The 13,702-nt window shown below is 44.7% G+C and overlaps 1 protein-coding gene across 2 annotated transcripts; it reads left to right on the forward strand.

Annotated features, from left to right (window-relative positions):
• Nucleotides 1–10,136: 10,136 nt before the first annotated feature.
• Nucleotides 10,137–13,700, forward strand: PIP4P1 (phosphatidylinositol-4,5-bisphosphate 4-phosphatase 1). 2 transcript variants are annotated; one of them, XM_005211511.4, is made up of 7 exons: nucleotides 10,137–10,408; nucleotides 10,727–10,917; nucleotides 11,281–11,387; nucleotides 11,820–11,925; nucleotides 12,130–12,182; nucleotides 12,280–12,370; nucleotides 12,857–13,700. In XM_005211511.4, exons 1-7 carry the CDS (start codon nucleotides 10,246–10,248, stop codon nucleotides 12,998–13,000), a joined length of 855 nt encoding a protein of 284 aa, XP_005211568.1. In that variant the 5' UTR covers nucleotides 10,137–10,245; the 3' UTR covers nucleotides 13,001–13,700.
• The last annotated feature ends 2 nt before the right edge of the window (nucleotides 13,701–13,702 follow it).

The following is a 13,702-nucleotide window of genomic DNA, read 5'->3' on the forward strand; positions in this document are numbered from 1 at the left end:
GGATTTTTTAATTTATTTTTAAAAATTTTACTCATTTATTTTTGGCTGCTCTGGGTCTTCATTGGTGCATGCAGGCTTTCTCTACTTTTGTGAGCAGGGAATTCTCTTCCTTTTGATGCTCTGGCTTCTTGTTGCAGTGGCTTCTCTTGTTGCAGAGCACACAGACTTAGTTGCTCCGTGGCATGTGGGATCTTCCCAGACCAGGGATCGAACCTGTGTCCCTTGCATTGGCAGGCAGATTCTTAACCACTAGACCACCAGGGAAGTAAAAAAATATTCTTGTTAAACACCCCAAATCCAATTCAGTTTACTCAAAAGACAAGAACAGAACATAATTATATCTAAAAACCCAAACTTAATCAATTATTATTATTTTTGCTGTGCCACTCAGCTTGTGGGATCCTAGCTCCTGACCACAAATTGAACCAGGCCCTTGGCAGTGAAAGTACCAAGTCCTAACCACTGGACTGCCAGGGAATTCCCTTAATTAAGTTTGTTTTTTGTTTTGTTTTATTTTAATACTTTTTTATTTGGCCACACCGGGTCTTAGTAGTAGTACTGGGGACCTTTGAGCTTTGTTGTGGCACGCAGGATCTTTAGTTGTGGTGTGTGGGATCTAGTTCCCTGACCAGGGATTGAGCCCAGGCCCACTGCATTGGGAGTACAGAGTCTTAGCCACTGGCAACTGGGACAGTTCCTTAATCAATTAATTGTAATGGTCTCTGTGTAAATTAAGTGAAGATGATATGCAATATATCTACAGAAGGAAAACTGAGGAACAAGACTCAATATTCTGTAGTGTTTTTCCAGTGTCATTCAAGGAAAAGTCGGAAGTGTATATAAACTTTCTGGGCACCAAAGAAATGTACTATTATATGAAAGGCAAGGACAATTTACCAGATTGCACCTTGGCCAGGGTCACATAACCATCAGAATCACACAACATACTTTATTCTGAATTCAAGTACAGAAACCAAGCTTCTATACACAATCATTTGGACCCTAACCTTTTTAATCTCAAATTCACCAATGACCTAGTGAGAAGTCTCCTCTATGAGGCCCAGCAGACCTCTTCAGAACACATTTTAGTGGTCTATCCACCAGAAGGTCCCAGGCCCCAGACTGCCTCAAACCCTACCTTGGTTTCCTACCCCTAACCTTGGTTGGTTAACATCTCTCACTACTTTCCACAGGATTTTTTTCCTCACAGGATTTTTACCTTTAAAGGGAACAGATTTAGACATTCTGTCTGTGTGTGTATTTGGGGTACTAAGAACACTGGTATGTAGCTAATACTTAATGGTCACATATGTGAAATATCTATTAAATGTCTATTATTTCTCGTTAGGCCATCACAAGCCATGTCTCCATACTCCATTTTGATCTGTTTTTAATATCCCAGTCCAGAGGTTTCCAGTTTCTCAGTTTATAGGGCACTTAGGATCTCAGCAATATTTTCACAGCACTTCTAGATCAAAAGAAACACCTAAGAGTTTTGCTTGGTGCCTGACAACTTAGTAACCATTTGAAAAAAAAATAATACACATAAGTTAAAAGAAAATATATTTTTTTCTTAAATAAGCACAAATAGTTACTAATGGACTGTGTGTGCCCCTTGGGCCCTGCCCAACTTCTAAAACCTTGGAGTCCAACACTTTTACCCTCATTTCCTGTTCCATGCTGATTTTCACACAGTTCTTACTTTTTTTTAATCAAAGGGACCTTCTAAGTCTGGCTTTGCAAAGATATTTTATTATCAAAAGAAATGTAACACAGTCCAATGTTCAAATTGTGAACTTCCTTGAGCTAACAGGGGAGCCTGGTGGGCTTCCGTCTATGGGGTCGCACAGAGTCGGACACGACTGAAACGACGCAGCAGCAGCAGCTGCAGCTTGCATAGCACACAAGAGATAAGTCAGCTATTGCTGTGTTTCCCTTAAATTTTTAAAATATACCATGGTACCCCTGTGAATTTTCCCCTTGGCACAGAGTTTGAGAACTATGGCCCCGTGGCCCCAGGGGACTCCTTGCCACCTTGTTCCTAAATGTGTCCTGTAAATGAATGAACTCTAAACAAACTACTTGTGAATTCCATGGAATAAACTCCATCTCCACTCCTTACCTACCAGCTGTGTGATCCAAAACAAGTAAAATAAATCTTGTTATGCCTCAGTTTTCTCACCTGTTAAATGGTGATAATAATGGTATTTACTCTTATTGCAAGGATTAAATAAAATGCCAGTTAAATGTTCAGATAGGTACCTGGAATTACAGTAAGCACACGGAAAATATTGGCTATTATTTTTGATTTCTCTAGACCATCTAAACATGAATTGGATCACAACAAAAACTAGAGGTATGCCCAGCCCATTAGCAGCAACTCTAACCCTGAACTGTTTAAAACAGGAGCCACTAGCCAAATGTGACTATTTAAATTTAATAAAATCAAAAGGCAAAATTAAACAGATAAAAATTAGTTCTTAGTTATACTAAGCACATCCCAACTGCTCAAAAGCCACAGGTGGCTAGTGTCTACCACACTACATAGCATAGAAATATTTGAATCATTACAGAAAGTTCTATTGCATAACACTTTTCTATTCTATTGCATAATCTTTTTCTATTATTCTATTGCATACTCTTTTCTAGTTACTGCTTACCCTGTATCCACATTTTAAAAAGCTAGAACTATATTTTTTTCTGTATTTGTAAGGTTCCTGTAGTCAGGAACCAAACGATCATCAACTTTATGGTGATTTTGGCCCATTACTGCCTTATTACCCCTTTTCTATCTTCTTCTCATGCCTCCTTCTATTTCTGAGGGACTCCCATGGCCAGGCACATATGCAATAACACATCCATCTTCTATACTCAATATCAAGGAAACTGGAGAATGTAAGTGGCTGGCTCTAAATCACCAAATATTGGCTTATGGAGTGGAAAGATGTCTCGAGTTAGTGACTCCCAGTGGCAACATTTATAGAAGCAGGCTCAACATCTTAGGATGTTTTAGGCAGGAAACTTGCTTATTCCTTCCTCTCGCTTGAAATTAGTCTTTCTATATCACAAGATAGATGTTTCCCTATTTAAATACCTATCCCACCATCACCAACAATCTTTTACCTTCCATTTTCTACAATTCCTGAAATTAAAATATTATTTTAGTTTAGTTTTTATCCTGGTGGCAAAAGGATCACTTTCATTTCTGTGTGAGATCCCTATCTGTGCCTCAGTCAGTAGGCGCAGTAAGAGTAAAGTGACCTAACGCCCTCACTCCCAGATAGGGAAGGTGACTACACCCTAAAAGAAGGGACAAAGACCTGGGGCATGGAAAGGACCAGGAACAGAAGGGAGCAAATGTTCAGAGTGATAAAGAGAAATAATCTCTTAAAATTAGACCACACCCTACCCCACTCCATCCAACTCTGACACTACTCCTTGTTAACTCACTCTGCGTATTATCAAAAACATTCTTTGCCCTGGAAATAGAGTAATGGACTGTGTTGGTTTCACATGGGTGATAAACTATCACTTCAGTAAAGGGTAAAGAAGAAATAGGACATGTGGAAAAGAGAAGTCAAATTGGGACACCGGGTGGCAGAAGCCAGGTGGATATCTCCAGCCTCATTCTCAGTCATCTACCCAATGTGATAGTAGTTGCCACTTGGTTGGAAGCCTGAAGAAAAAAATGCTTCCAAATCTTTGCAGTTCTTTATATCCTCCCACTATGGAGTCTCGTGGACTATTTCAAAATTCATATGTTGAAGCCCCAACCCCAACTGACCATATTTGGAGACACGGCCTTTAAAGAGATAAATAAGTTAAATGAGATCATAAGGGGCCCTAATTCCTTTTAAGAAGAGGAAAAGACAGCAGGAATATCTGCACACAGAGAAAAGTCCACGTGAGGACACAGTGGAGAAAGTGGTTATCTGAAAACCAAGAACAGAGGCCTGTGCTGACACATTGATCTTGGGCTTCAAGGCTCCAGAACTGTGAGAAAATAAATTTCTATCGTGATAGCTCAGTTGGTAAAGAATCCGCCTGCAATGCAGGAGACCCCAGTTCAATTCCTGGCTCAGGAAGATCCCCTGGAGAAGGGAAAGGCTACCCACTTCAGTCTTTTTGGGCTTCCCTTGTGGCTCAGCTGGTAAAGAAGCCACCCACAATGCGGGAAGCCTGGGTTCAACCCCTGGGTTGGGAAGATCCCATGGAGAAGGGAAAGGTTAACCACTCCAGTATTATGGCCTGGAGAATTCCATGGACAGTCCATGGGCTCGCAAAGCCCATGGGACACAACTGAGTGACTTTCACTTTCATTGTTTAAGCCACCCAATCTGTGATATTATGGCAGTCCCAGAAACTAATATACTTTCATAGCCTGATTTTTCTCAATCTAAGTGAGAAACTCCCATCCTATAAGTAAGATACCTGGTACTAGGGGTAATACTGAAACTACTTGTATAGTACAGGAACCAACCAATCAGAATCAATGCCAGCCATAAAGAACTGATGCCAGCCACACTGGAGCGTCTTAGCTGAATATCCACCCTGCTTGGAACTACAGCTGACAATATTGCTCAGTATAGAAATTTACCTTCAAGATACAGCTTAAGGTAATTAAATCATTTAATTGTCATTTATTAAATAACTTATATGGGCTAGGCATTGAGCATAAAAAGGGGTCCATCCCAGATATCACGCACTCTGCCACCCCTGAATTTTTGCCCTTTTCCACCTGCCTAGTAGAAGATGTGAGTGCAAAAGCATTAAACCATAAATCAAAAGACCTGGATTTAAAAAAAAAAAATTGTTTTACTACTTCATGCAGTGAGAGAAAGCACAAACCATGAAGAACTGAGGTATTGTCAGTAAGAGGGTGCTAGAAAGGATTTTGGAGAAGGCAATGGCACCCCACTCCAGTACTCTTGCCTGGAAAATCCCATGGGCGGAGGAGCCTGGTGGGCTGCAATCCATGGGGTCGCTAAGAGTTGGACACGACTGAGCGACTTCACTTTCATTTTTCACTTTCATGCATTGGAGAAGGAAGTGGCATCCCACTCCAGTACTCTTGCCTGGAGAATCCCAGGGACGGGGGAGCCTGGTGGGCTGCCGTCTATGGGGTCGCACAGGGTCAGACACTGAAGTGACTTAGCAGAAAGGATTTGTTATAAAATTAGGCTTTTGTTAAGAAATTTTGAAAGGATTTAAAGAAATGGGATTTTGCTCTGGATTGGGTGCTGTTAGGAATTAGGGCAATTCTATAATTGGGTATCTAATCCATTTTATCTAGAAGCAGAGAAGACTACAACAGAGGCTAAAGCTCTAATAAGTAAAGAAGTAGCAGTCATTCGTATTTGCTGGAGGGTGGGCTACTGGGGATTTTTGGCTTGGAGAATGTTCATGTTTTGACTGTGTTCAGACCTGATTGTGGAGTGGTCTCGTTTTTAAGGAGAGTTAGACTTTTAATCTTATTTCAATCTTTGTCTTAGCTTAAGTGACTCTAGCTTACAGAGCCTCAGTTTTCAGACTGCAAAATAAAAACAATCTTGCCTTCCTTGCCCAACTTACAGTGGGTTTTGAAATCAAATGAATATAAAACTACTTTATTAGCTGTGAGCAAATATTATCACTACTTTTTGCATCACTCTGCCTACTGACCCACGCAAGTGAAGTCGCTCAGTCATGTTCGACTCTTTTCGACCCCATGGACTATAGCCTACCAGGCTCCTCCATCCATGGGATATTCCAGGCAAGAATACTGGAGTGGGTTGCCATTTCCTTCTCCCGGAGATCGTCCCGACCCAGGGATTGAACCTGGGTCTCCTGCATTGTAGGCAGATGCTTTACCGTCTGAGCCACCAGGGAAGCTCAGGCAGAGCTCAAATCCAAGTTATCAATGCACAATAATATAATAATCCTTTATGTTTTTAAAGTTTTCTTTGGCTGCTCTGGATAGAAGTGATTTCCTCTTTCCTTGAATTTGTAGACTGTTTAATTCATATCCTATGAAGCATGTGTTGCACCATGAATTTCTAGATATTTAGAAATTCTAGATATCTAGAATTGATACTTTTTCCCATGTAATAAAACATTACCTGTGTTAATATTTTATTTTATTCTCTCTCTTCTTCTTTTGGTTACATCACATGGCTTGTGTGATCTTAGTTCCCCTACAAGGGATTGAACCCAGGCCTTTGGCACTGAAAGCATGGAGTCCTAACCACTAGACTACTAGGACATTCCCTAGTGTTGATATTTTATACTATGAATTTTCACATTGTTATTCCTCCCTACCCAGAGTTTAAGTTTCTTAAGGAGTGTTTTTCACAGACTAGATACATAACAAATGTGTATAGATGTATTGCTTGCTGAAATTCTACCATTTATAATAGGTTGAAAAATATGGCCATAACATTTTGCAGCTCCTCCCATCAGGAACTGAAGTCCTAAAGAAAAAAAAAAGAGAGAATTGAAGTCCTTTTCCCCACACCTTGAACCTGGGCAGGCCTAATGACTTGCTATGACCTAGAATGAGGTAGGAATGAAGTTACACCAGTGCTGCTGCTGCCGCTGCTGCTGCTAAGTCGCTTCAGTCGTGTCCGACTCTGGCGACCCCACAGACGGCAGCCCACTAGGCTCCTCTGTCCCTGGGATTCAGCCTAGGCCTAAAAATGTCTTGCAGCTTCTCCTCTCACCCTGTTGGACCATCACCCTAAGTTCCACCTGCTATAAAGAAGCTAGCTGAACCAGTATATACAATTGCCAGACATGTGAAGAGTCCATCTTGGACCATTCAGTTATTTTCATGAAGGAGCCCAGGTGAGACCAGTGAAAGAACTGTTCAGCCAACCCGAAGGAATCATGAGGAAAAAAACATATCATTTTGTTTGAGTGCTACTTATTATGCAGCAAGAGATAATGGAAGACCAGAAGAGGGATTCCGCTCCTTCACACTGATAGGAATTTTTCCTACTTCTTTTAGGGTCCTTCTCAAAAATTACCTTGCTTTCTGGATATGTCACTTCTGACCACTGCCAGGTTGTAATGTCACTCAGGTGAGACAATTAACTTATCTTAGATTTCTTCTAAAGTACTATGCCTAGAACCGTATGTAGTCGGTGATGAGTCCATTTGCCAAGTACATAATGGTTCCTTCCAAGGAAGTCTTGGAAATCAGGTCCCAAAGGAATTTATTACAAGGCACTTTCAAATGAGAGCACTTAGAGAGTCACTGTACTTCCCTTCACTCTCTCTCACACCTATATGGGTAAAGGATAGTCTAGCATTAAAAGAGCTCTGTAACAGGAAACACACAAGGATTATTGCATCATACCTCTCCTTCAGTGACTCACATATCAGTCAGAAAGAATATTCTTCCTACTGGTTAACACTTACCTCTTCATTTACTCGTCTAGCACATATTTCTATATTTAACCTATGATGAAAACAGCACCAAGAGGCCAAATTACTAAAAAAAAAAAAAAAAGCTATTTTACTCAACCATCCTCTAGGATCCTTGGTACTGTATCCAATTCTCCAACTCTCCCACATTTTTATAAAACTAGATGAAATGAACATCCAATATGGCTTTGGTGAGGGTGAGAAGAGTCACAAAAGAACAGGCTGTGGAATGATGTGTAACCATGGTGCAAGTAATGAACCCTACTACACTCTAGAGCAAACATTTGAGCATCTGTATGCCCAGAAACAAGAGAAAGAACAGCAGACTGGCCTGTTCCACTGTGGAGCTACAACCCCCTCTCCATTTTGTATTCAGAGGTTCTTTAGTTCTGAATTGTCTGTGGGACCTACCTGGCCTGGGAAAGCTGTGTCTAAAAATCAGAATTCAGGTGAAGTCTCCAGCTCCTTTAGCAGCTACAAGTGCTAGAAAAGCAGCAGTTCTTCTTATTATTAAGTATTTGGGGCAGGCTGCACTTTCCTCAATGTTAGGCTCAATAGAGAGGCTTCTAGCTAAACCAGTCATGGTCCTCAGAGTTGTGTTTTTCAATTTCTTGTTGCTTCATCCATTTAAGACAGTCATACTTTGGGTTATGAAATGGGGGAAACTGAAGTGTGGTTCGGATTCTTGTAACAATCACATGAGGCTGGAGAAGAAAGCTGGTCTGCAAAGGTTGGGTTTAGAGGTTACGGAGAGACCCTTAGGATTCTGCTTTGGTTTCTTGGAAAGGGTAAGGTAAAACCCTCACCTGAGGGTTTCTTCAGGGAAAGGCAGCCATTCAGAATTATTCTCAGTCACGGAGCCCCTACAATTAATAGACCTGCTAAAATGTTCCTATTCAGAGCAGTCAGATATTTCCCAAGAGTATGAGCTGGAACCAACTTCCTTTGATCTCTGGGTACTCCCTTTTATGACAATGAGGTCTTTCCATTCCTGCACTTGCACAACTAAAGGCAATTAGTTACACTGTGAAACAAAGATCTCTTTAAGGTGACTCACTTTTACTCTATCTGCTGCTGCTGCTGCTGCTAAGTCGCTTCAGTCGTGTCCGACTCTATGCGACCCCATAGACGGCAGCCCACAAGGCTCCCCCGTCCCTGGGATTCTCCAGGCAAGAACACTGGAGTGGGTTGCCATTTCCTTCTCCAACGCATGAAAGTGAAAAGTGAAAGTGAGGTCGCTCTGTCTCGTCCGACCCTCAGCGACCCATGGACTGCAACCCACCAGGCTCTCCCGTCCATGGGATTTTCCAGGCAGGAGTGCTGGAGTGGGGTGCCATTTACTCTATCATCCATCATCAATTCCAGAGAAACAGTCTACTCACCCTGCATTCATATGACTAAGGAAATCCTTCTAAATCATTGCATAATAACTTTGTCCACCTGTACTTGCTCTACCCAGAACAGGTAGAAGCTTGAATCCTCAACAAAGCTGAAACAAAAAGTTCCTTTAAGCCACAGGAGGGAACTCTACACATTTCATTTCTGTCTGAACCGAGACAGAAATGGATCACCTTGATAGATTCGAAAAGTAGTCTTATTTGCTATGCAAGTAGAGGATGGATGACGGTTGGATGACTATGGATGAACAGGAGAATGGCTAGGTGGATTGGCTGTATGTTTAAACACAGGAGCTGCCTAAGATCTTTTCCTATACTTGTTAGAATAAACTCTATTAGCAGTCTCATGGCTGGTGGTGAAGTTGAGACAAGTCTAAAGGCTGTCTCTATGCCAAACACGAACAAAAATATCCTTGGACTTGATTGGTTAACTCAGTCAAAACACTCTTATCACGCATATGTTTACAACTGGGGGCCAGAAAACAGAGTAAAACGATGAGACACCCCTGTAGTGAGAGAAACAGACTCACGTAAAGAAAATTTCATAATTTAACCGGAGATGCTAGGAGGGTGGATTCTGCAAGGCAGCTTTCTGGAGAAGCCGGTCTTGTATACTGTTCCAGAGGTGACTTCAGCGAGGAAGACTAGGTAAACATCTTAACGTTTTAATCCATTTCTTCCTGGCATATTTTCACTCTGACTTTTCAGAGGTATTCCTTTGAGTTGAGTGGCTAACTGATGCCTTTCCTTTCTACTCTCCGTGGTCAGAACAGCCCTAACTTCCTCGTTTACTGCCTCTCTTTGAGCCACGCCCCCAGGTTCTGGGGCTAAGTTCGGGCCAATAAAGTTGCGCCCTAAGGATCGCAGGCCCAGGGAAGGGAAGCCTCCAACCAATGAGAGGCCAACTATAACCGCAAAGAGTAGAAAAGTCTTTTAGTGGTGTCTTCGGGCCGGTGAAGAGCAATGATTATGCGCCGGCTCTGGGCTAAGGACAGATTACTGGCGGTTTCCTGAAACACGTGACCAGTGAGCTGAAGCAGCCCTGCCCCACCTCCTGGTCTGGAGGTAGCGCGATGGGCCACACTTCCAATGGTTCGAAGAACTTCTCGTCACGTGCAGTTTTTGCAGGCCCAGCGGCGTCCTGAAAGTCATGTGACAGTTGACGTTGGCGCCAAGCTTCCCAATGGAAAACAAGAGCTGCCTTCACAGGACCAGAAATTGCTCTGTCTCTGCGAATAACAGCACGGCGGGGCGGGGATAGCCTATCACGTGCTGCGGGGCGGAACGGGGCGGGGCAGGCCACTGGTTGCGGGGCGAGCTGGGCGCGCGGCGCGCAGGCGCCCTGGGGACCCGGTAGCGGCGGCGGCGGCTGTGGCTGCGGTGACGGCAGAGGCGAGAAGAGCCGTATCTTTGGCCGAAGCGGGAGGCGGCGGTGGCGGCGGCCATGGCGGCAGATGGAGAGCGATCCCCCCTGCTCTCCGAGCCCATCGACGGTGGTGCCGGTGGAAACGGATTAGTGGGGCCAGGCGGGAGTGGGGCTGGGCCCGGGGGAGGCCTGACCCCCTCCGCACCACCGTACGGAGCCGGTAAACATGCCCCGCCCCAGGGTAAGCCGGGGCGGGGTCCGAGGTGTTCCCAGGGGTACTCTGACAGGCGGAGGGGGCGGGGCCGAGGGCGGAGGCGGGGCCCAAGCGCCAGGTGCAGGGTTGTTGCACCTGTGACTGGGTGAGGCTTCCTTCCCTCTGCAATCGCGACCTCAGCTTGGGAGCAGAAGGGAGCTCTGAGGAATCTGATGGAAGCACTGATCATAACAATCACGCTGAGCTTGTCAGAAGGGTTGAGGACCAGAAACAGTTGCCTTACTCCGTGTAGCATCAGTGGGGGTGTCTGCAAGTAATGCCAGCCCTTTTTACCTTCCTCTCCAGCATTTCCCCCGTTCCCCGAGGGACACCCAGCAGTGTTGCCTGGGGAAGACCCACCCCCCTATTCACCCCTGACCAGCCCGGACAGTGGGAGTGCTCCCATGATCACCTGCCGAGTCTGCCAGTCTCTCATCAACGTGGAAGGCAAGATGCATCAGCATGTAGTCAAATGTGGCGTCTGCAATGAAGCCACTGTGAGTTATACAAACCTATGAAACGGGCCCTGTTTTCTGGATCCTCTTTCTGATCCCTTGATTCTAGACCCGGACCTTCAGGCATTGACCAAGGGCCTTTCCTGAAACCCAGGTTTCAGTTCCAGGAGTCTCACACACCATTTCCCCAGAAGCCACTCACCAGGCTAATATTTACCATCCCTCATCTTCATACCTATCTTTATACTTAAGCTTAGTTTTAGTTTGTAAATCTCATGTTATATGCCTTTCATTTCTCTGTCCTGGCTAAGATTTTGTCTCTCTGATCTCTTCTCAGAAGGTGTTTTTGGAAGAACAGGGATTGGGATTAGAGATTTGCTTACTGATGTCCCCATTATTCTCTAGCCAATCAAGAATGCACCCCCAGGGAAAAAATATGTTCGATGTCCCTGCAACTGTCTCCTTATCTGCAAAGTGACTTCCCAGCGGATTGCCTGCCCTCGGCCCTACTGGTGAGGAGGAATAACTTGGGGAAGGGCATTAGTGGGGAAAATTGGAAAGCCTAAGGATGAATGTTTACAGAGAATGTAAAGGTGAGGGAGCCTGGTGTTTATTTAGAAGGAGAAAAAGCTAAGGGCTGCTGTGTCTCTAGAACATTATAGCCATCTTTTTCATCTCAGTAAAAAGATGAGGATAAAAGACTACTCCATCTTTAGGAAGATGGATAGTCTCAGAGACTGGGTGAATTATCCTGAGGTAAAAGGGACATTAGAGACCTTAAGTTTAAGCCGTGCTCTTCCCACAAGTATTCTCTGGGGTAGGGCTGGCAGTGCAGAGAAGCAGAGGGACTTCTAAAGGCAGGGAGTAGGGGATGTGAGGGAGGAATAATGTAGGGATCCTTAGGATTAAAAACTTTCTAAACATAGTCGTTTTCTTCTATACAGCAAAAGAATCATCAACCTGGGGCCTGTGCATCCAGGACCTTTGAGTCCAGAACCACAACCTGTGGGTGTCAGGGTCATCTGTGGACATTGCAAGAATACTTTTCTGGTGAGCAGAAGTATTAGGAGGCTGAGGGTAGGGAGGGGCAGGAGTGGAAATGTCGTCATGAATGCATTTCTGAGTTATGATAATGAATCCTGAAAAGGTCTGTTCTATAAGGAACCATTTCCCCATCTCCCACTGCCCCAGGCTCTCATTGAAAATGACCCTGCTTCTACTATTAATTGGTTTCTCCCTTTCCTTTCTCCATAGTGGACAGAGTTCACAGACCGAACCTTGGCCCGTTGCCCACACTGCAGGAAAGTGTGAGTGATTAGGGAGCAGCATCCTTGAGCTGGGTAATGAATAGAGTAAAATCTACAAGGCCATTCCAAGTATCCATTTCTGTTTGCCTCCCCACAGGTCATCTATTGGGCGCAGATATCCGCGAAAGAGATGCATCTGCTGCTTCTTGCTTGGCTTACTCTTGGCAGTCACTGCCACTGGCCTTGCTGTGAGTAGACCTTGATCCAGCCCCTTTCATTCTGCAGCCTCATCTTCTAAGGTTAAGATTGGGGAAATAGCTATCCTAAAAAGAAGTGAAACTGGGAGAGGGGGGGAGAGGGGAGAGGTTGTTTGTGTTGTTTCAACAAACAAGATGACCTAAATTTGAAGACTGATAAAGTCTTCAATATTACTATCAGAGTAAAAACAGCTATCTTCTTTATGTGGCGGATAGAACAAAGAAGTGGCTTAGATTCAGTTGCTAATAGGAAGTTGTCAGACATGAAGAAAAACTGACAGGTGTCTGGGATTGTTTGACTATCTTCCTGCCTAGCAGAAGGGAGTTTGACAACTGGGCCTTTTAAAAGGTCTCTGAAGGTGGCCACATGTGGATAGGGGACAGAAACTGAAGCTTGAGTTGTTCGTTACTGTTACTAGGTTTCCTGGAAAGTGGTGAGAGATCAACAGTAACCCCATTGTTCTTCTTCATCTTCAGTTTGGCACATGGAAGCATGCACGACGATATGGAGGCATCTATGCAGCCTGGGCATTTGTCATCCTGTTGGCAGTGCTGTGTTTGGGCCGGGCTCTCTATTGGGCCTGTATGAAGGTCAGCCACCCTGTCCAGAACTTCTCCTGAGCCCCACGACGACCCACAGACTGTGCCTGGCCCCTCCCTGGTGGGGACAGTGACACTATAAAGGGAGCCGTGGTAAAAGGCTCCCTGGGCTTCTATAAGGGGAGCCAAGCAGCTGCCTTCCTTTTCCCTGGGGAGAGGTAGGAAGGAACCAGGCCCTCACCTAGGTTTGGAGGGATAGGTAAGACCACTGCTGGCCACCTGCTTTCCTCCAACAGTTGCTGTGTTTAGGGTGAAGTAGGTGAGAAGTTGCCCCTAAACCTGGGTCCAAAAAGACAGTTCTAGCCTTGTCCTTCCTATATGCTCCCTGAGAGCCATTCCTGTCCCTTACACATTCCAGGGCAGGGTTGGGGTGGGTAGCCCTGGGGGGTCTCCCTCCCTCTTGTGCACCATTAGGACCTTGCTGCTGCTATTGCACTTCACCAGGGGCTGGCTCTGGTCTCAGCACCCTCAGTCTCCTCTCCCCCCATTCTGTGTCCTGTGGGGGTGGGGTCAGCCGCTGCTCTGTACAGAACCACAGGAACTGATGTATATAACTATTTAATGTGGGGTATGGTCCCCTAGTCCTGTATTTCCCATAATTCCTCCTTTTCAACCTTACGCCCCAGTTGCGGTTATTTAACTGGGCTGGATAGGGTTGCTCTGTCATGGGAGAGGTTAGGGAGTCATCCTGTGCTTGTAAATAAATAAGGTCATGACTCTATT

The sequence above is a fragment of the Bos taurus genome, chromosome 10 (genome assembly GCF_002263795.3).
Source record: "Bos taurus isolate L1 Dominette 01449 registration number 42190680 breed Hereford chromosome 10, ARS-UCD2.0, whole genome shotgun sequence".
NCBI classification, from domain to species: Eukaryota; Metazoa; Chordata; class Mammalia; order Artiodactyla; family Bovidae; genus Bos; species Bos taurus.